Here is a 13,640-nt window from a genome sequence, read left to right on the forward strand (position 1 = left end):
CAAGCTGAAAGGTATCCAATATAAGATATTGCTCTTCTCTGAAAAGCTACTAGGTAAAAGGAGGTGGTGTCAGTCAGTGTTTTATGTACCTAAAAGAGATGCCATACCATTAAACAGAGATTTTAGGCTGACACCCAGCCCTCTAAACAACTTGGAATATCATGATGATTCTTTCTTTCTCTTTACTTCCATTACATCACCGGCAGCAGTAAAGGTTCCGTATGCCAAATAAGGCCCTCGTTCACACGCATGCACTCCCTCTTTTCAGACAGATTGCACAAGGATGAACGACTGTTTCTCAGTATTCTGTTGTGCTAATACATGAGAAAGGTTTAAATCCAGGTCAAAGCCCTTTCCTGCCTTGGCTTTGCAGCATTAACAGGATTCAAACACTAAAAATTCGTTTTGGTTACTAAAATAAGTAGAGGTAATTCTGAAAATACACAGGACAGTGATCTTCTGACTGGCAAAATGACATTTTTACAAAACCATTTCTTCTGGTAAAACAGCATTTTAAAGTGATCACAAGCTTTAACTTTGCGGTCTGATTTTAGTAATGGTTATGTTATAAAATTCGTACAGTCATTTCATATACCCATCATATAGAACCAATCTAATTATTATTAATTAATTTAACAATTAAATTATTGTTATTTTATCTGTTTAAATCAGAGGCTTGAATATGTTTTAAAATAATGAATATTCTTTGTTTTAACTAACCTTAGACTCAAACATGTTTTTTCTATCAACATTTTGGGTTTTGAAATGTTTTGTCAGTTTCTTGGATATGTGGAACATTATCACTTTCATTCTTAAAGTACAGGATTCCTCATATGTTAATGCTGGAATTTTAACGTAGCCTTCAAGTTATGAAAACTTTTCTTAGTCTGATGTTGCACTTTGCACAACCTTTATTAAGAAGCGCTATGTATCTTACATTAACAAACTAAATAGTATCTGTGGTATAGAATGGACTGGGATATTTAAAAGGAGTGTGTATTCTGTCCATGGAAAGCTGATGTTCCTTTAACGAAAACATGCATTTTACTCATTTTTTCACTAACATATTTCATTCTTAATTTTACCAGAGAGGGAGAGTTGTGAAAGGTAATGTGTTGAGATGTGACATGAGGGCATTGAATATATGTGTGCAAGACACAGCGTACAGTAAGCACTGTCTGAAGGAAAACAGGGGCTCTCATTCCAGTCATTCATACGACCATTTGGGTCATGGTTCAGAACTAGATGTTAAGGAATCTTTTTTCTCTGTATCATGGGCAAGCAGCATGCTGTTCTTTAGCAGACTGGATGATTTCCTAAAAGCTCTGCTCTAGGAATTGTTGTGCAAGAGATCATATTAGATAATCACAGTGGTTCCTTTCTGGCCTTGGAATCGATGAATCCACAACAAGACCGCATCTGCATGGGCAGCTTCTGTTGACAAAGATGGTGTTTTGCTGGCAAAACTCTATGAGCGGCTGCACGGTTGAAGCACTCTGTTGAGAGTTTGTTGACAAAACTCAGCTGTTCAGTCGGCAGCGCTATACCTGTTCCTGGTCAGGTATAATGGCTCTGTTGACAGTGTTTTGTCAACAGAGTCCCTGTGTAGACACCTCTGTTGACGGAGATGTTTGCCAGCCATCAGCCATCAGAGATGTTTGTCAGCCATTCTGTCGAGAGAGGGCTGGGCAGTCTAGCTGCTCTGTGTCGACAGAGCGACTTGCTCTTTAGATCTGGCTTTGTGCATAGATGCGAGCTGTCAACAGAGATACTGCCAGGCTTTCTCTGTCGACAATGACCTCTGTTGACAGAGGCTGCCCAGGCAGACATAGCCAAAACCTTTAAGCAGCCTCGGTGTTACAAATGTGTCTTACTTACTCTCCCCAACTCCACTACGCACCTCCTTTTCCAGCCCCCATACACACAAGCAGACAGCTGAGTTCTTAGGACTGTTTGTCCTGTTTTGCAGCTCTACAGAGGTGACACTTCGTAACTACTGCTTCGTATTTCTCAGATGAGTGCACAATATTCATTACTCACTGACGTTTGCCTCTTGTTTTTTCATTCACAAGAATACGGTTCTGCACCTTGAGCTGGGGGTTATTTAGCTGGCTGGCTAAGAGAGGAAAAGGGTGCTTGATAGCTTGTGAGAGGGAGGAGGTAAGACCTAAAAGTGCTGGGCTCTCCCCTTTGCACTAGGATCAGACTAGGCAGCATATTTGCCTTTTTTTCACATGCATGAGAAAGATGAAAGAAATAGAAGTCTAGCCCTGCAGCAGTGCAAAAGACAGCTTGCTTGACCTTCTCCTATTACACCATTGCATGGTAACGTGGCAAGCTACACTGGAAATTATATTGCTACCAATAGAACATCTTTGCCCTGGGAAAATTTGTGCAGCTTTCCTCAGCTTTGAAGAAAGGCTTTCAACTTGTCCTGAAGAGGCGAAGCAGAATACATGTCTACTGCTCTCCAGCTTTAGATCAGCTTGTGAGGGTGAAATCTCGTTACCTCTTGACAGCCAGAAACTACTCCACAGCACAGCCTTTCTAAAAGGCTCCTCTACGCTCCTGAGTATGTGGTTCCACATAACCTGGCCAGATAACAATATACCAGCCTGTCATTTTTGTGTTATCATTGCTAGGTACTTGTTCACCTCATGCTGCTCTAGCTGGGCATTGACTCATATAAACAGTAAGATAGATGTCATTAAATATCCAAACCACCGAAGGAAAAATGTCCATGTAATTCACTTCACAGGGCTGTTTAATCTGATTCTTTTGCACAGGCTCTGCCTGGCTACAGATCTTAAAAGCCTGGGTTACCTGCCCTGCACCAGTTTACGCAGCTGGTATGTGGGTGCAAAACTATGCAGAGAAAATGAAACAGCAAATCCTATCACAGAGTGTCAGATCTGGTCTCAGATTGGTTAGTATTTAAAGTCAGGTGAGAGGAGGATTCAGACCGTTTTTTTCCACTAGACTTTCGGTAAGCTCTGAAATACATAACTACCACCAGACACCTAATTGCATCCCACATACAGAACATTTAGCATCTGAGGGCCTCTCGAGCAGACTCATGTCCTTTTGAGTTAGTTTAGAAGGAAATTACACAGGCCTCTTCTGGGAAAACTGCTCAGCCTGAAAAGTATCTTCTGTGACACTCTAGAAGTCACTACTGATCAGCAGAACACTCAGAGCTGGCAGCGTGTATATCTACGGGTGGTGCACAGCTCACATGCCTTGACGCGCATAACAAAATTTATTCCTCTGATGGATGTTAACAGTTAGAGGGAACACTGCCAGATGGTCGTACTGTATTAAGGATTCCTTGGTAAGCAGGTTATAAAAGGAAAATAAGATGATGTAATAAATTGTCCATCGATTATGATAGATCGTTTACAACTTACTCTCTCTGTGCTTCTGTTCCCCATTGATAAAATGGGGCTAATAGCCTGAAAGGGTGGTCCAGTGAGTAGATCACTGGACTGTGCCTCCACCCAGCTCTGTCACTGGCCTAGTGGGTGAACTTGAACAAGTCACTTTCCCTTGTTCCTCAATTTCCCCATTTGTAAATTGGGGCTAATGATATTTACCCCTTTTGTAAAATGCTTTGAGAGCTATAGAGGAAAGATGTGCTATACAAGAACCAGGTATTCTTACCACAGCCATGGCTTATAACTATCCACAGCACTTTGTACTCCTGGACCTATAACCAGCCAAAACACATACTGCTCATGATAACCTTTGTTAATCATTCATTAACCCTTTATAAACTATTTACAAAAACACCTTCTCCTATTAATATAAATTGTGACCAATTAAACAATATAAGGACGTTAGCAAGTCAGACAGAATAGGGAAGATTGTCCTGCCAAGGAGCTGGTCCTGGGAAAAAGTGACCTGCCTGGAAAAAGTTCTTGTGCGCCACTCTACCAGACGTCAAGCCCTAGAGAGAGTGCAGATGTTGCTGCTAACCTCTCTGATGTGCCCCTGGTACTGGAGCTTTTGTTAAATGACTGTCACTTGGATTGGTTCAACATTTAGAGTCATCACATTTCCAGGGGAATCAGAGGAATAGGGGATGTAGCCGATCAGTAAGTGATTTCAGATTATGTATGAGAACTGAGCATTTCAGCACCACCAAGTCTCTGAGTTATTTGCAAGTTCTGGACCTAGGTGGGCAAACTCAGTGAAAGCTTCATGATTTCTCCCCACACTGTTTTGTATCAATTGCCAAGACTGGCTTTTATGCTGTAGCTGCTGATGCATTTTTACTTGTTTTTTGTGATCAATACTACGACAGCAAAAGAGAACTTTTTAATTTGTTTTCATAGGGTACATTGTCACAATGCCATTAGTCACTTCATACTGTGGCTGTGATGAGGTTTTTATTGCTAAAGAATCAGACCCACCAACAGAGGGGATGAATGGGGCAACTGCCCTAAGGCCTGATTCAAAAAGGCCCAGGGCTCTCGGCCACCACCACTACTCCAGCAGTGGCCAGCGGCCCAAGCCCTTTAAATTGCTGATAGAGCACCAAACAGTATGCTCCTGGCAGCTCTGTAATCTGCCGGGTGGGGGTGCCCTGCATGCAGCACTGAAGGGCTGGCTGCCCTTGGCCACGGCCTTTCCACCTGAGGCCCCGTCCCTTCCAGAAGTGCATGAGCCGCTGCTCCCCACCTTGCCCAGCGGCCTGGCAAGTCTTTTGACCCCCAATAAACAAGGGAGGGCTGAATAGAAGAAATGTGGACTGTGGGAAGGAATGAGCAGGAACAGAACAATATAAAATGAACTGTGCAGCCTGACAGAATTTCCCCTCTGATGTAATGAATCCTCATAGAGGAGCCACCCCTCTGCCACTAAAGATCTTAGGGTCACCCACACCGTTGGATTGGGGGCAAATTTTATATCTTGTATTAAATAGGTATGGGATGATTTTTAGAAGCAGCTTTCCACTTTGTACCTGTAATTTTGTGGCCTGAATAAATACAGGCAGATATATACATGGGTGAAATTGACGTCTTACTACTTGTTTGCAGCTACAAATCAGATAATTAGGTGCGTAAATGAGATCAGCTGCAAAACTGTGAATGAATGGAAAGGGGGAGGCCTTTTTTTCAACATCAGGTCCTATGTGTTAACATTACGCAGCATGCACTACATTATTTTGCTATTAAAAGTTGTAACTTACAAGGATCACAACGCATCAGCAAAATAATGTGTTGTGTAAAAGACGTTTAAATGTTGAATACAGTATAGTATTTTCTTGGGGAAGTCAGACTTTACTATTACAATGTTTTAATGAATATGGCATCAAGTATCTTGAATTTTTAGTTTTCAAAATAAAGTTCTTTTTGATTTATGTATTCATCATTTGGCTAATCTCTTTCAGTTGCTCTTCCTTATACATTTATATGTTGCCCATCTCTTGCTATTTTTATGTATTCAGTATCAGTATTAACTACATGCACATGCCATTCCTAAAGAGCTAACAGTTTCTCAGACATTATGGAATGTGCGTATCATTTAAAAATCATATTCACTTTAAGAGGTATATACATGTCTGAATGGGCACTAGATAGTTCTGTTGCACAAGAGGGCTCTTATGTATCTTTCTTCATTCATAACAACAGGCAAATAGCATGAAGTCAAATTTAACAGAAACATAAATGAGAAAGCATCTTTTTTACTCCAAAATGACAGGAGGCTTCATTTTTCCCCAGACGTGGGACTTTTTTCAAAAGGCTAAGAATGAAAATCCAAGTCATCCTGCCTCTGGGCTATGTAACCAGTGCCTTGAAATGCAGTGACTAATTCTTGTAATAATTGAATTTAAATTGGTTATTGCATTAGCCATTTTATATCCAGTATTAATACAATTATGTTTATCTTTCTTTTCTGATATAATAAGATTTTCAATAAGAAATTAAGCTCAAAATTGTGTTTGCACCTATAGAAAATTGCTCATGTAATATCCCAGTGGAAGAGCAGAACATAGAATTATATAGTTTTACAGAATCGCCATTAAAGGTGTGTAAAAGACAACAGCTATATAGGGGGTAGATTCGAAAGCAGAGTTCTGGAGCGACCATCCTATGTGTTCGTGTTCCTGAACATGATTAAGCTGATTAAGGCTGGGTTAATTTCTGAAGCATCACATAAGGTTTGAAGGCTAAGAGTCTGAAACAGCATGAATTCTAGTTGACAGCAAAGTGTCTTTGAATGCATTGCTACAGCACTAAATCCGGTGTCCTGACTCAGTTTTTTACTGTCTCTTTACTCAAATTCCCAGTGGAATAAAGACATGATAAAAATTGAGGCAGAACTTCTGGATTTGCCTCTGAAATGAGGCTATAAAGAATTTTCTTGGTTTATGCCGTAATATGCCATGTAAAGACAGAAAGAGATATTTCTGAAAATAACTCATTTCTTGCTGACCCCGTATAGCTCAAGGAATAAATTTCCCAAGTTCTACAGGTTCCATATATCAAAAACCCTTGAAGCTTTTATATGTAAATATTGTTAGGATGACATGCATTTAAAATATGATTGTAACTGTTTTACCTTTGCGGGGACCTTGTACATTAAAATATTTTGGATGTTTTAGAAATTGTGGACATGCATTCTATTTTACTGTACATTGTTTCTGGAAAGCGTAACATATTTAATTACATTGTATTTGGTAGACTAAATCATTTTTAAAAGTTCTCTTTCATGTAATAATTGTGCATCTTGAGACTGCTATTAAATTCACAATGTCCTTCTATTCACTCTTAAGAAATTTAACTACTGAGTACATCTCGTGACTGCATTTCTGGCTAGGAAACATTTGCATACTTGTTGTTTGGGATCTGTTCATAATTCTCTGCATACTGCACTGAAAACATACACTTAGATATCCATGTATGTTATTAGGTGTTTCTCCTCCATGACCATTAGACCCAGGTCTAACAATCATGCACTTGTGGAGTCCCACAAAGGTCTGCATACAAGCACACAGGTGCAGGCTTAGAATCTCTCTTGTCCAGTTCATGGAACAGCAGCATTCATGTGCTCTAAAAGCAAACATTTCAGTAAAATTTGGAGAGAACAGGGTCAGTGGGGAGTTTCCATAAGCGTGAAATCTTGGCTTCTCTGATTCAATGCCAAAATTACCATTGACTTCCACAGAGCCACAGTTTCACCCTCAGTGTTTACAATTTTGAATCCTGACTCCAAGACAAAAACCTTTAAAATTCCTGATAGGTCTTTCAGTGTAGTTGTTTCAGATATCTATCCACTCTAAATGTTGGTATAAAACTTCAGGTTTGCTTCCTTGTGTTCTAGCATTTTAAATTAAAAGCTACTGTCTGTGCACTGAAATTGTATCAAGACCTATACATTAAATTATTGGGTGTGGGCGTTTGAGTAGTTGGTTAATTTGCTGCTTTGTGATTTTTCTTCTTTGGTTGACTTTTTTCAGTAAGTCGCTTTTTATTGCAGACTTAAATAAAACCCACCACACTTATGCCTTCCATACTCATGCTTCTTCCTGAAATGTTTTGCTTTAGTTTTTTGATTGTTGTCTTGCTGTGAACTTTGCAGATTTGTTTATGGGTGTCATGTGCTTCTGCTGCATCTGCATTGTCACTGTTATGGTATTTTTCTTTCTGTCTGTTTCTTCCACAGGAGTTTAACAAGTAATCTGCCCAATGTGAATCTACCAAATGTGAATCTCCCTAAAGTACCAAATCTACCAGTTAACATCCCACTAGGCATCCCACAAATGCCTAGCTTTTCTGCACCGTCATGGATGGCTGCTATATATGATTCTGAGTGTGTATTGAGTTCACATTAGATCTCATTTAAATTTAAATAATCTTGGCATGGATATGTGTTGTTTGTTTCTATGCATTATATATAACTTTAAAAGAGTGACAGAGATAGATAATTAGATATTTTACTAAATGAGGCAGCCCGTATGTATTTCTGGCATGTACATTATAAGTTTTTATAAATATTGAGACTTTGTTTTACACCCGCTGGAAGCTTGAGCAAGCATCTCACTCCACAAAATAATTGTTGACAGTGGGCTGTACTCCTGTTGGAATATAAACTACCGTACATAAAACATGAGATATGTCTCAAAACCTAGCAAGAACAAACTGCAGTGCAAGTTGACTAATTTCCATGGACCAGATGTAGATCTAAAAGTGAGTTTTATTTTCTGCAAGTTCCTTATTGCCTGGAACGCTTGTACAACATTACAAACAAAGGTGGTGGTGGGGGCACTCTTAAGAGTGCTTCTGCCTGATCTCGCGAGCTAAATGGCAACTGAATTCTAGAACCATCATCCCAGCCTCTCTACATAAAAATCTTTTGATTGTCTTGAGTCAACTGCAGACAAACGGAGACCACACTCATATGTAATCATTGGAAATTATGTTCCTCTGCCTCACAAACCTTGTGACTGTCCTGTGATATAGGGTATGGACTCAAGGAAGAGGCATTACAGATGCCAGTTGTTTAGTATAGGTAACTTGACTTCTGTAATTGTGGTGAGAATGCCCCTTTCACAGTCACAGCTCTTGGGCAGCACTAGAGATTGGTGCCCAAAGGGACAGACAAAGCTGATGAGTCTTGGGCAGTCGTTCTAAAAACATTTACTCGCGTTAAAATTGAGACTTTTACGGTCTTACTTCAAATTGCTGGACTGTGACAGCACTTTGTCACGCTGGAGAAGGGGAGCCTCGGCCAGACAAAGCACAGGATGCTGGACGGCTCCTGAGCCATCTGGTCTGATTGTCAGGTTTTTGTTTTGTTTTTTGACAGCCAGGCTGTATGCACACCCTGGTGCTTTGACTCAGAAACCCCCCTCCTTGCTGCCACTGTTAACATGTCCACCTCACTTCCCATGAGATCCCACCTCCCAACCACCTCTCCCTCCTGAGAAAAGGGCAGCGTTACCATTACCACTCCAGATAGCCAATTTGTTTTAATAGGTGATACTTGTACTCTCTCCTCACTCCTGCCACCATCCATTCTCTGGCTTTTCTTCTCTCATGTACTCCAAAAGGCCATGTTATGCCTCTCCAGTAAAGCACCAAGGCCCACCTTCATGCTCCAGGAAGGGTAACATTTAAGCATGTGCTTATCTGCTCCCCGAAATCTTGGCCTTAAACACATGCATCAGACACAAGCAGCAGCACCTCAGGGTTGATCTGCATAGCTGCTGGAAGGCCTAATTCCCAGCTCAGATGTACACACACTACCTCAACCGCAGCTAGCACCTACGTGCAGCAATGTGTCCACAGTGGCATAAGCAGTGCTCTGGCTAATCCGTCCCCATTCCCCTTGTCTGTTCTTTCCCTCACGGCATGTCTACATGACTGAGTTATTCCAGAACATTTTATTCCAGAGTTGTTATTCCACAATAAGCTATTCCAAAATAATGTGGTTACAGGGATGCCCCAATATAAGCAAAACTTACTCCAAAATAGTGTGTCCACACACAAGAGAGCCTATTTCGGATTAGATCCCCAGGAGGCATGTAAAAGATAGGCACTTGCAACCAGTGTTCTATGTCCAGACTGCAGCATTATATTGGAATAAACTACTCTGGAATAGTTTATTTTGAAATATCCCCATTCCCTATCTATGCAGCCCCTGTTTCACAGTATCTATTTTGGGACAGGCACTATTCCTCATAGAGTGAGGTTTACAGAATCTAAATAAGCTGTCCACTATTTTGAAATTAATTATATATACAGTGGCCGTTATTCCGAAATAACTGTGCTGTGTAGACATGCCCTCATAGGGAAAGCGAAGCAGTGTTACAATTGCTGCTAGGTTCCCTTATCTGCTTAGTATGCTACACGCAGCCTGGTAAACCAGTACTCTGCTCAATCTAAATTAGATTTGAAAACAAATGGAGTCTGACAAATCTACATCATGCATTGATCTTTTTCTTATACCAGAGTTGCTGATAGGTTGACGCGCTTATTGAATTATTTAACTATTTCTGTTAGCAGTAAATGGGCACTTTACCCCAAAATGAAAAGCCTCATATTAATAATAAATGTAGACTTTTTATTCAGCTGGAAGGGTGGCAGAGATGGGGCAATGGTCCGGGTACAGGAAACTCCACTTAATTTACATCTACACCTGGATTCTATGCAGAGGTATCATTTTGGGAAGCAACACTAATGAACTGGAGGCAAAGCAAATGACTTTATTTAAAAAAATTGAAATATTAGAATAATTTATGTTTCAAAGAAATACAACTCATATTCATGCTAAGTTGACTGTATTAAAGGCTAGATTAGGCAGTATCTGTAAATAATACTTGAAAGTGTATTACTTTTTTCCCGGTGCATGCTCTGTGATCTTGTTTTTGAAAAGATAAGAATCAAGACATGACTGCAAAGTTGACAATTACCTTTAATAGAACTAAAGGTTAGGTGTGACAGGCATTTTGCAAATTTCTGTGTGATCAAAGTAATGTTGGTGTTTTTTCACTAACAATTAACAGTATTTTGGACATAACACGGAATATTATTTTCGTCCCAGGAAAACCTAATTATGAGCTGTTCAAAAGAAGGGAAAAAAATACTGAGAGTATTTTTTTTTTTTAAAAATTCTGAAACCAGATGGGTGTCATAATGTTGTTGTAATAAATACCAATTATTGCATTCATGTGTATTTAATTATTTAAAACATAAATTCATTCAGTTCCAAAACTGGGATTAAATTAGAAAAAGTTTAATTATTCCCAAGCATAGGTCTCAAACAGAAGAAACTACAAATTTGGATAAGTTGACTCTCAGGGCTATGCTATTGAAGTGACAGAAAATAGCGTTTTGACTAACGATGCCATTTAAGAAAATGCCTGATTCTCTATCTTTTCAGTGTCCCAGTTCCCTTGTACTCACTCACCGTTCATTATTACGGACTTGTTTCAGTGTTACCTCTCCCTTAGTGTCAGATACGTCTGTTCCTACTTCTGAGGTGATTTGTTCTTCAAATTGTTACCTTTGTTAGCGCAAGCCCTCTCAGGACCCCTCTAGCATGTTGGGAGTATGGTTTTCACCTGGCAGTAGCCATGTATGCATCAGCTCTACTTTCCTCTGTAGCATTAACTCAATGCAGCTGGCATCTGTCACAATAGAAACACCCTTCCTCATCTGTTTCTATAGACGATGTCAGCACAAGTGGTAATGCATGGTGTGTTAAACATCTTATCAATTACTGTGTTAGCAATAGTGGTATGCGAGGAAGGGGTTAAAGCTGTTGAAGATCTCTTGGTAATTGTCATGCAAAAAGAGAGAGGGAGAAAAAGGTTATAGATAAATTTTTCTGCACCAACAAAACACAATCAAGGCCTGGATTTTATTCTGTAAGTGGAGGTTTGAGGCACAATTATAGTTGAAAAGAACCAAAGTAGCTATACACAACAAGCCCGAAGCGTCCCATCTGTTCAGAGGAGTGGGTAAGACTATGCACTTTGGAAAGAATTCAGACTTTTGCAACAGACCAAAGACATTGTAAAAAAACAAAAAAATTACAAAATTAAAAAAGAGAGAAATATGCTGTTCTGGAGATGCCTTCGCAAGAGGCTGATTTATGAGAGGTGGAGTAGTCAACCTAATCAAAACTCTTTCATATGAGATGTCTAGTGTTCTCAGTGCAATTGACTTACCCTGATTTTTTTCCAGCTGTTCTAGAGATAAGGTGTGTCCTCGCTCACCACTTGTTAGCACTGTCCTTTACCTGGTAACCTTGGGGGAAAAATTAAAAATATACCATTTGAAGAGAAAAAAATGCATGAAACCCTAAATTTGAATAACTGCATACATTCGTGTACTGTAGTTATTGTCAGTCAAGGGTTTTCTGCCGCAAATTTGAGCCTTAATTTTGAATAATCACATATGTCCATGTGGTTATTAGCTAAGGCTGATTTTTACCATACACACTTTTTTCCAGTTAATGTGTGTAATTCATAATTTTGTCTTATCATCTAGTCTGGAGAGATTTGTGAGTTTAAACAGAAAGGTAGATTAGGCAAATGTATGGTAAAACTCACAAGCCTGATGCTGGAGATGACCCAGTGTTGTTCTGTGTATGAAGCTGCTGTATGCCCTAAACTTGTACAAGAATGGTCTCCACATCAGGTTCCCAACAGCATGGTCCTGGGGGTGACATCTGTTTTCATTTTACTCTGCCAGCAATGGATCAGGAACCTCTGAAGATCTGTTTTGGAAACTTGATGCTCTACAGACCTTCATTCGGGATTTACACTGGCCTGAGGAAGAATTTGGAAAGCACCTAGAACAGCGTCTAAAACTTATGGCAAGTGACATGATCGAGTCTTGTGTCAAGAGGTACGTCTGAGCAACAGAGCTGGACGGGGGTCTAGTCGCAACTCACAAGAAATTGTTGGAGTGGGGTTACCCTGTGTTATTAAAAATCAGATGGTCATACTTTTCCTTTCGACTTGACCTCAGCCACCATTCTTTTTGAACCTCAACTGTTTCTCATCCAGAATAGCATATAGTGGTAGCTTACTTTTTATCTCTGCGAATTGGTGACCTCAAAAAGGCAACATCTTTTAAATGTAGGTGGTAGCAAATGCATATTCACAATAAGGCAGCAACCACCCCCACCCCCTCGTTTCTGGCTTTCTCTGCTGTTTCAGTGGTGTTGGATTTTTGTGATTCTCCATGATTTTGCTTTAAATTGGCTCATCTACCAGCATGCGTACATATGATACAGATTCTTCTTGGCTTTGGCCATCCAGTGTGCCTCCCACGTCCAGGACCATGACTTTTCTTTTCTCTTTCTTTTAAAATCAAGAAATCTTACATTTATATAGCTTGGGGAGTAACTTAGGGTACCCTGTACCTTGGAGTACTTACATTGCATACTTTGGTTTCCCTTTTAAATATATTAACAGTAATTTGAGAACACTTCATGAAGATGCTTTAGAAGTAGGACAGATCATGTTCATCTTTCCAGGGAGGCAAGAAACCATGGTCCAGATCATCTAAACCTCCCATTTCCTTGTGCCAACATAAAGGTGCTGAGTACAGTAATAATAATTGCTTCAGGCCCAATCCGTTGTTGTCATAAGCCAATGATGTTTTGCTCCCTGGTTATACCACCTGGGGGTTTGGCTCATTCTACCCACCCGCATTTCCCCAGCAATTCCAGTTCAATGTGGCATTTTTCTGCACTTCTTCCTCTAACCTACAGCTCACTCTTACTGTGCACGGTTGAACAGCTGCCACATTTCACAAGTCGCTGCAGCTCAGTGTGGGGGAAATGAGCTCCCTTCACAAGGCCCTGTCTGCTATCAGAGTCAAGCTGACAGGTCCATGTGCTCATACAGATCTGATTACAGCATCATGAGCTTCATTTATAGATATCAGCCTACATTTGCTGAGCCCTTTCTGATCCTGGAAAGTCAAAGGTATTAGGTGTCATTGATATTATTTGCTGTTTTAAATTCCGGGGTCCTATATGAATATTTTAATATAGACCCATTAATGTAATGGTTCTGTGTTGTATTTCTAATAATTAATATACTACCCCATTAACTCTAAAGTCCCTCTAACATTTTGCATTTGGAAAATTTAGAAATCGGGATGGATATTACTCATTAT

General features: G+C 40.0%; 1 protein-coding gene across 13 annotated transcripts in view; it reads left to right on the forward strand.

The window, feature by feature from the left end:
* Positions 1-13,640, forward strand: part of CADPS (calcium dependent secretion activator) — a 349,949-nt gene that overhangs the window by 278,247 nt on the left and 58,062 nt on the right. For 7 of the 13 annotated variants that reach the window (XM_075006221.1, XM_075006227.1, XM_075006225.1 and 4 more), the window contains one exon: positions 12,204-12,359. In XM_075006221.1, the coding sequence (XP_074862322.1) occupies positions 12,204-12,359 (156 nt within the window). Of the gene's footprint in view, positions 1-7,668; positions 7,816-12,203; positions 12,360-13,640 lie in introns of all 13 variants that reach the window. The other 6 variants (XM_075006219.1, XM_075006222.1, XM_075006218.1 and 3 more) reach the window with 2 other exon arrangements.

Source organism: Carettochelys insculpta, chromosome 11 (genome assembly GCF_033958435.1).
Source record: "Carettochelys insculpta isolate YL-2023 chromosome 11, ASM3395843v1, whole genome shotgun sequence".
In the NCBI taxonomy this organism is placed as follows: Eukaryota; Metazoa; Chordata; order Testudines; family Carettochelyidae; genus Carettochelys; species Carettochelys insculpta.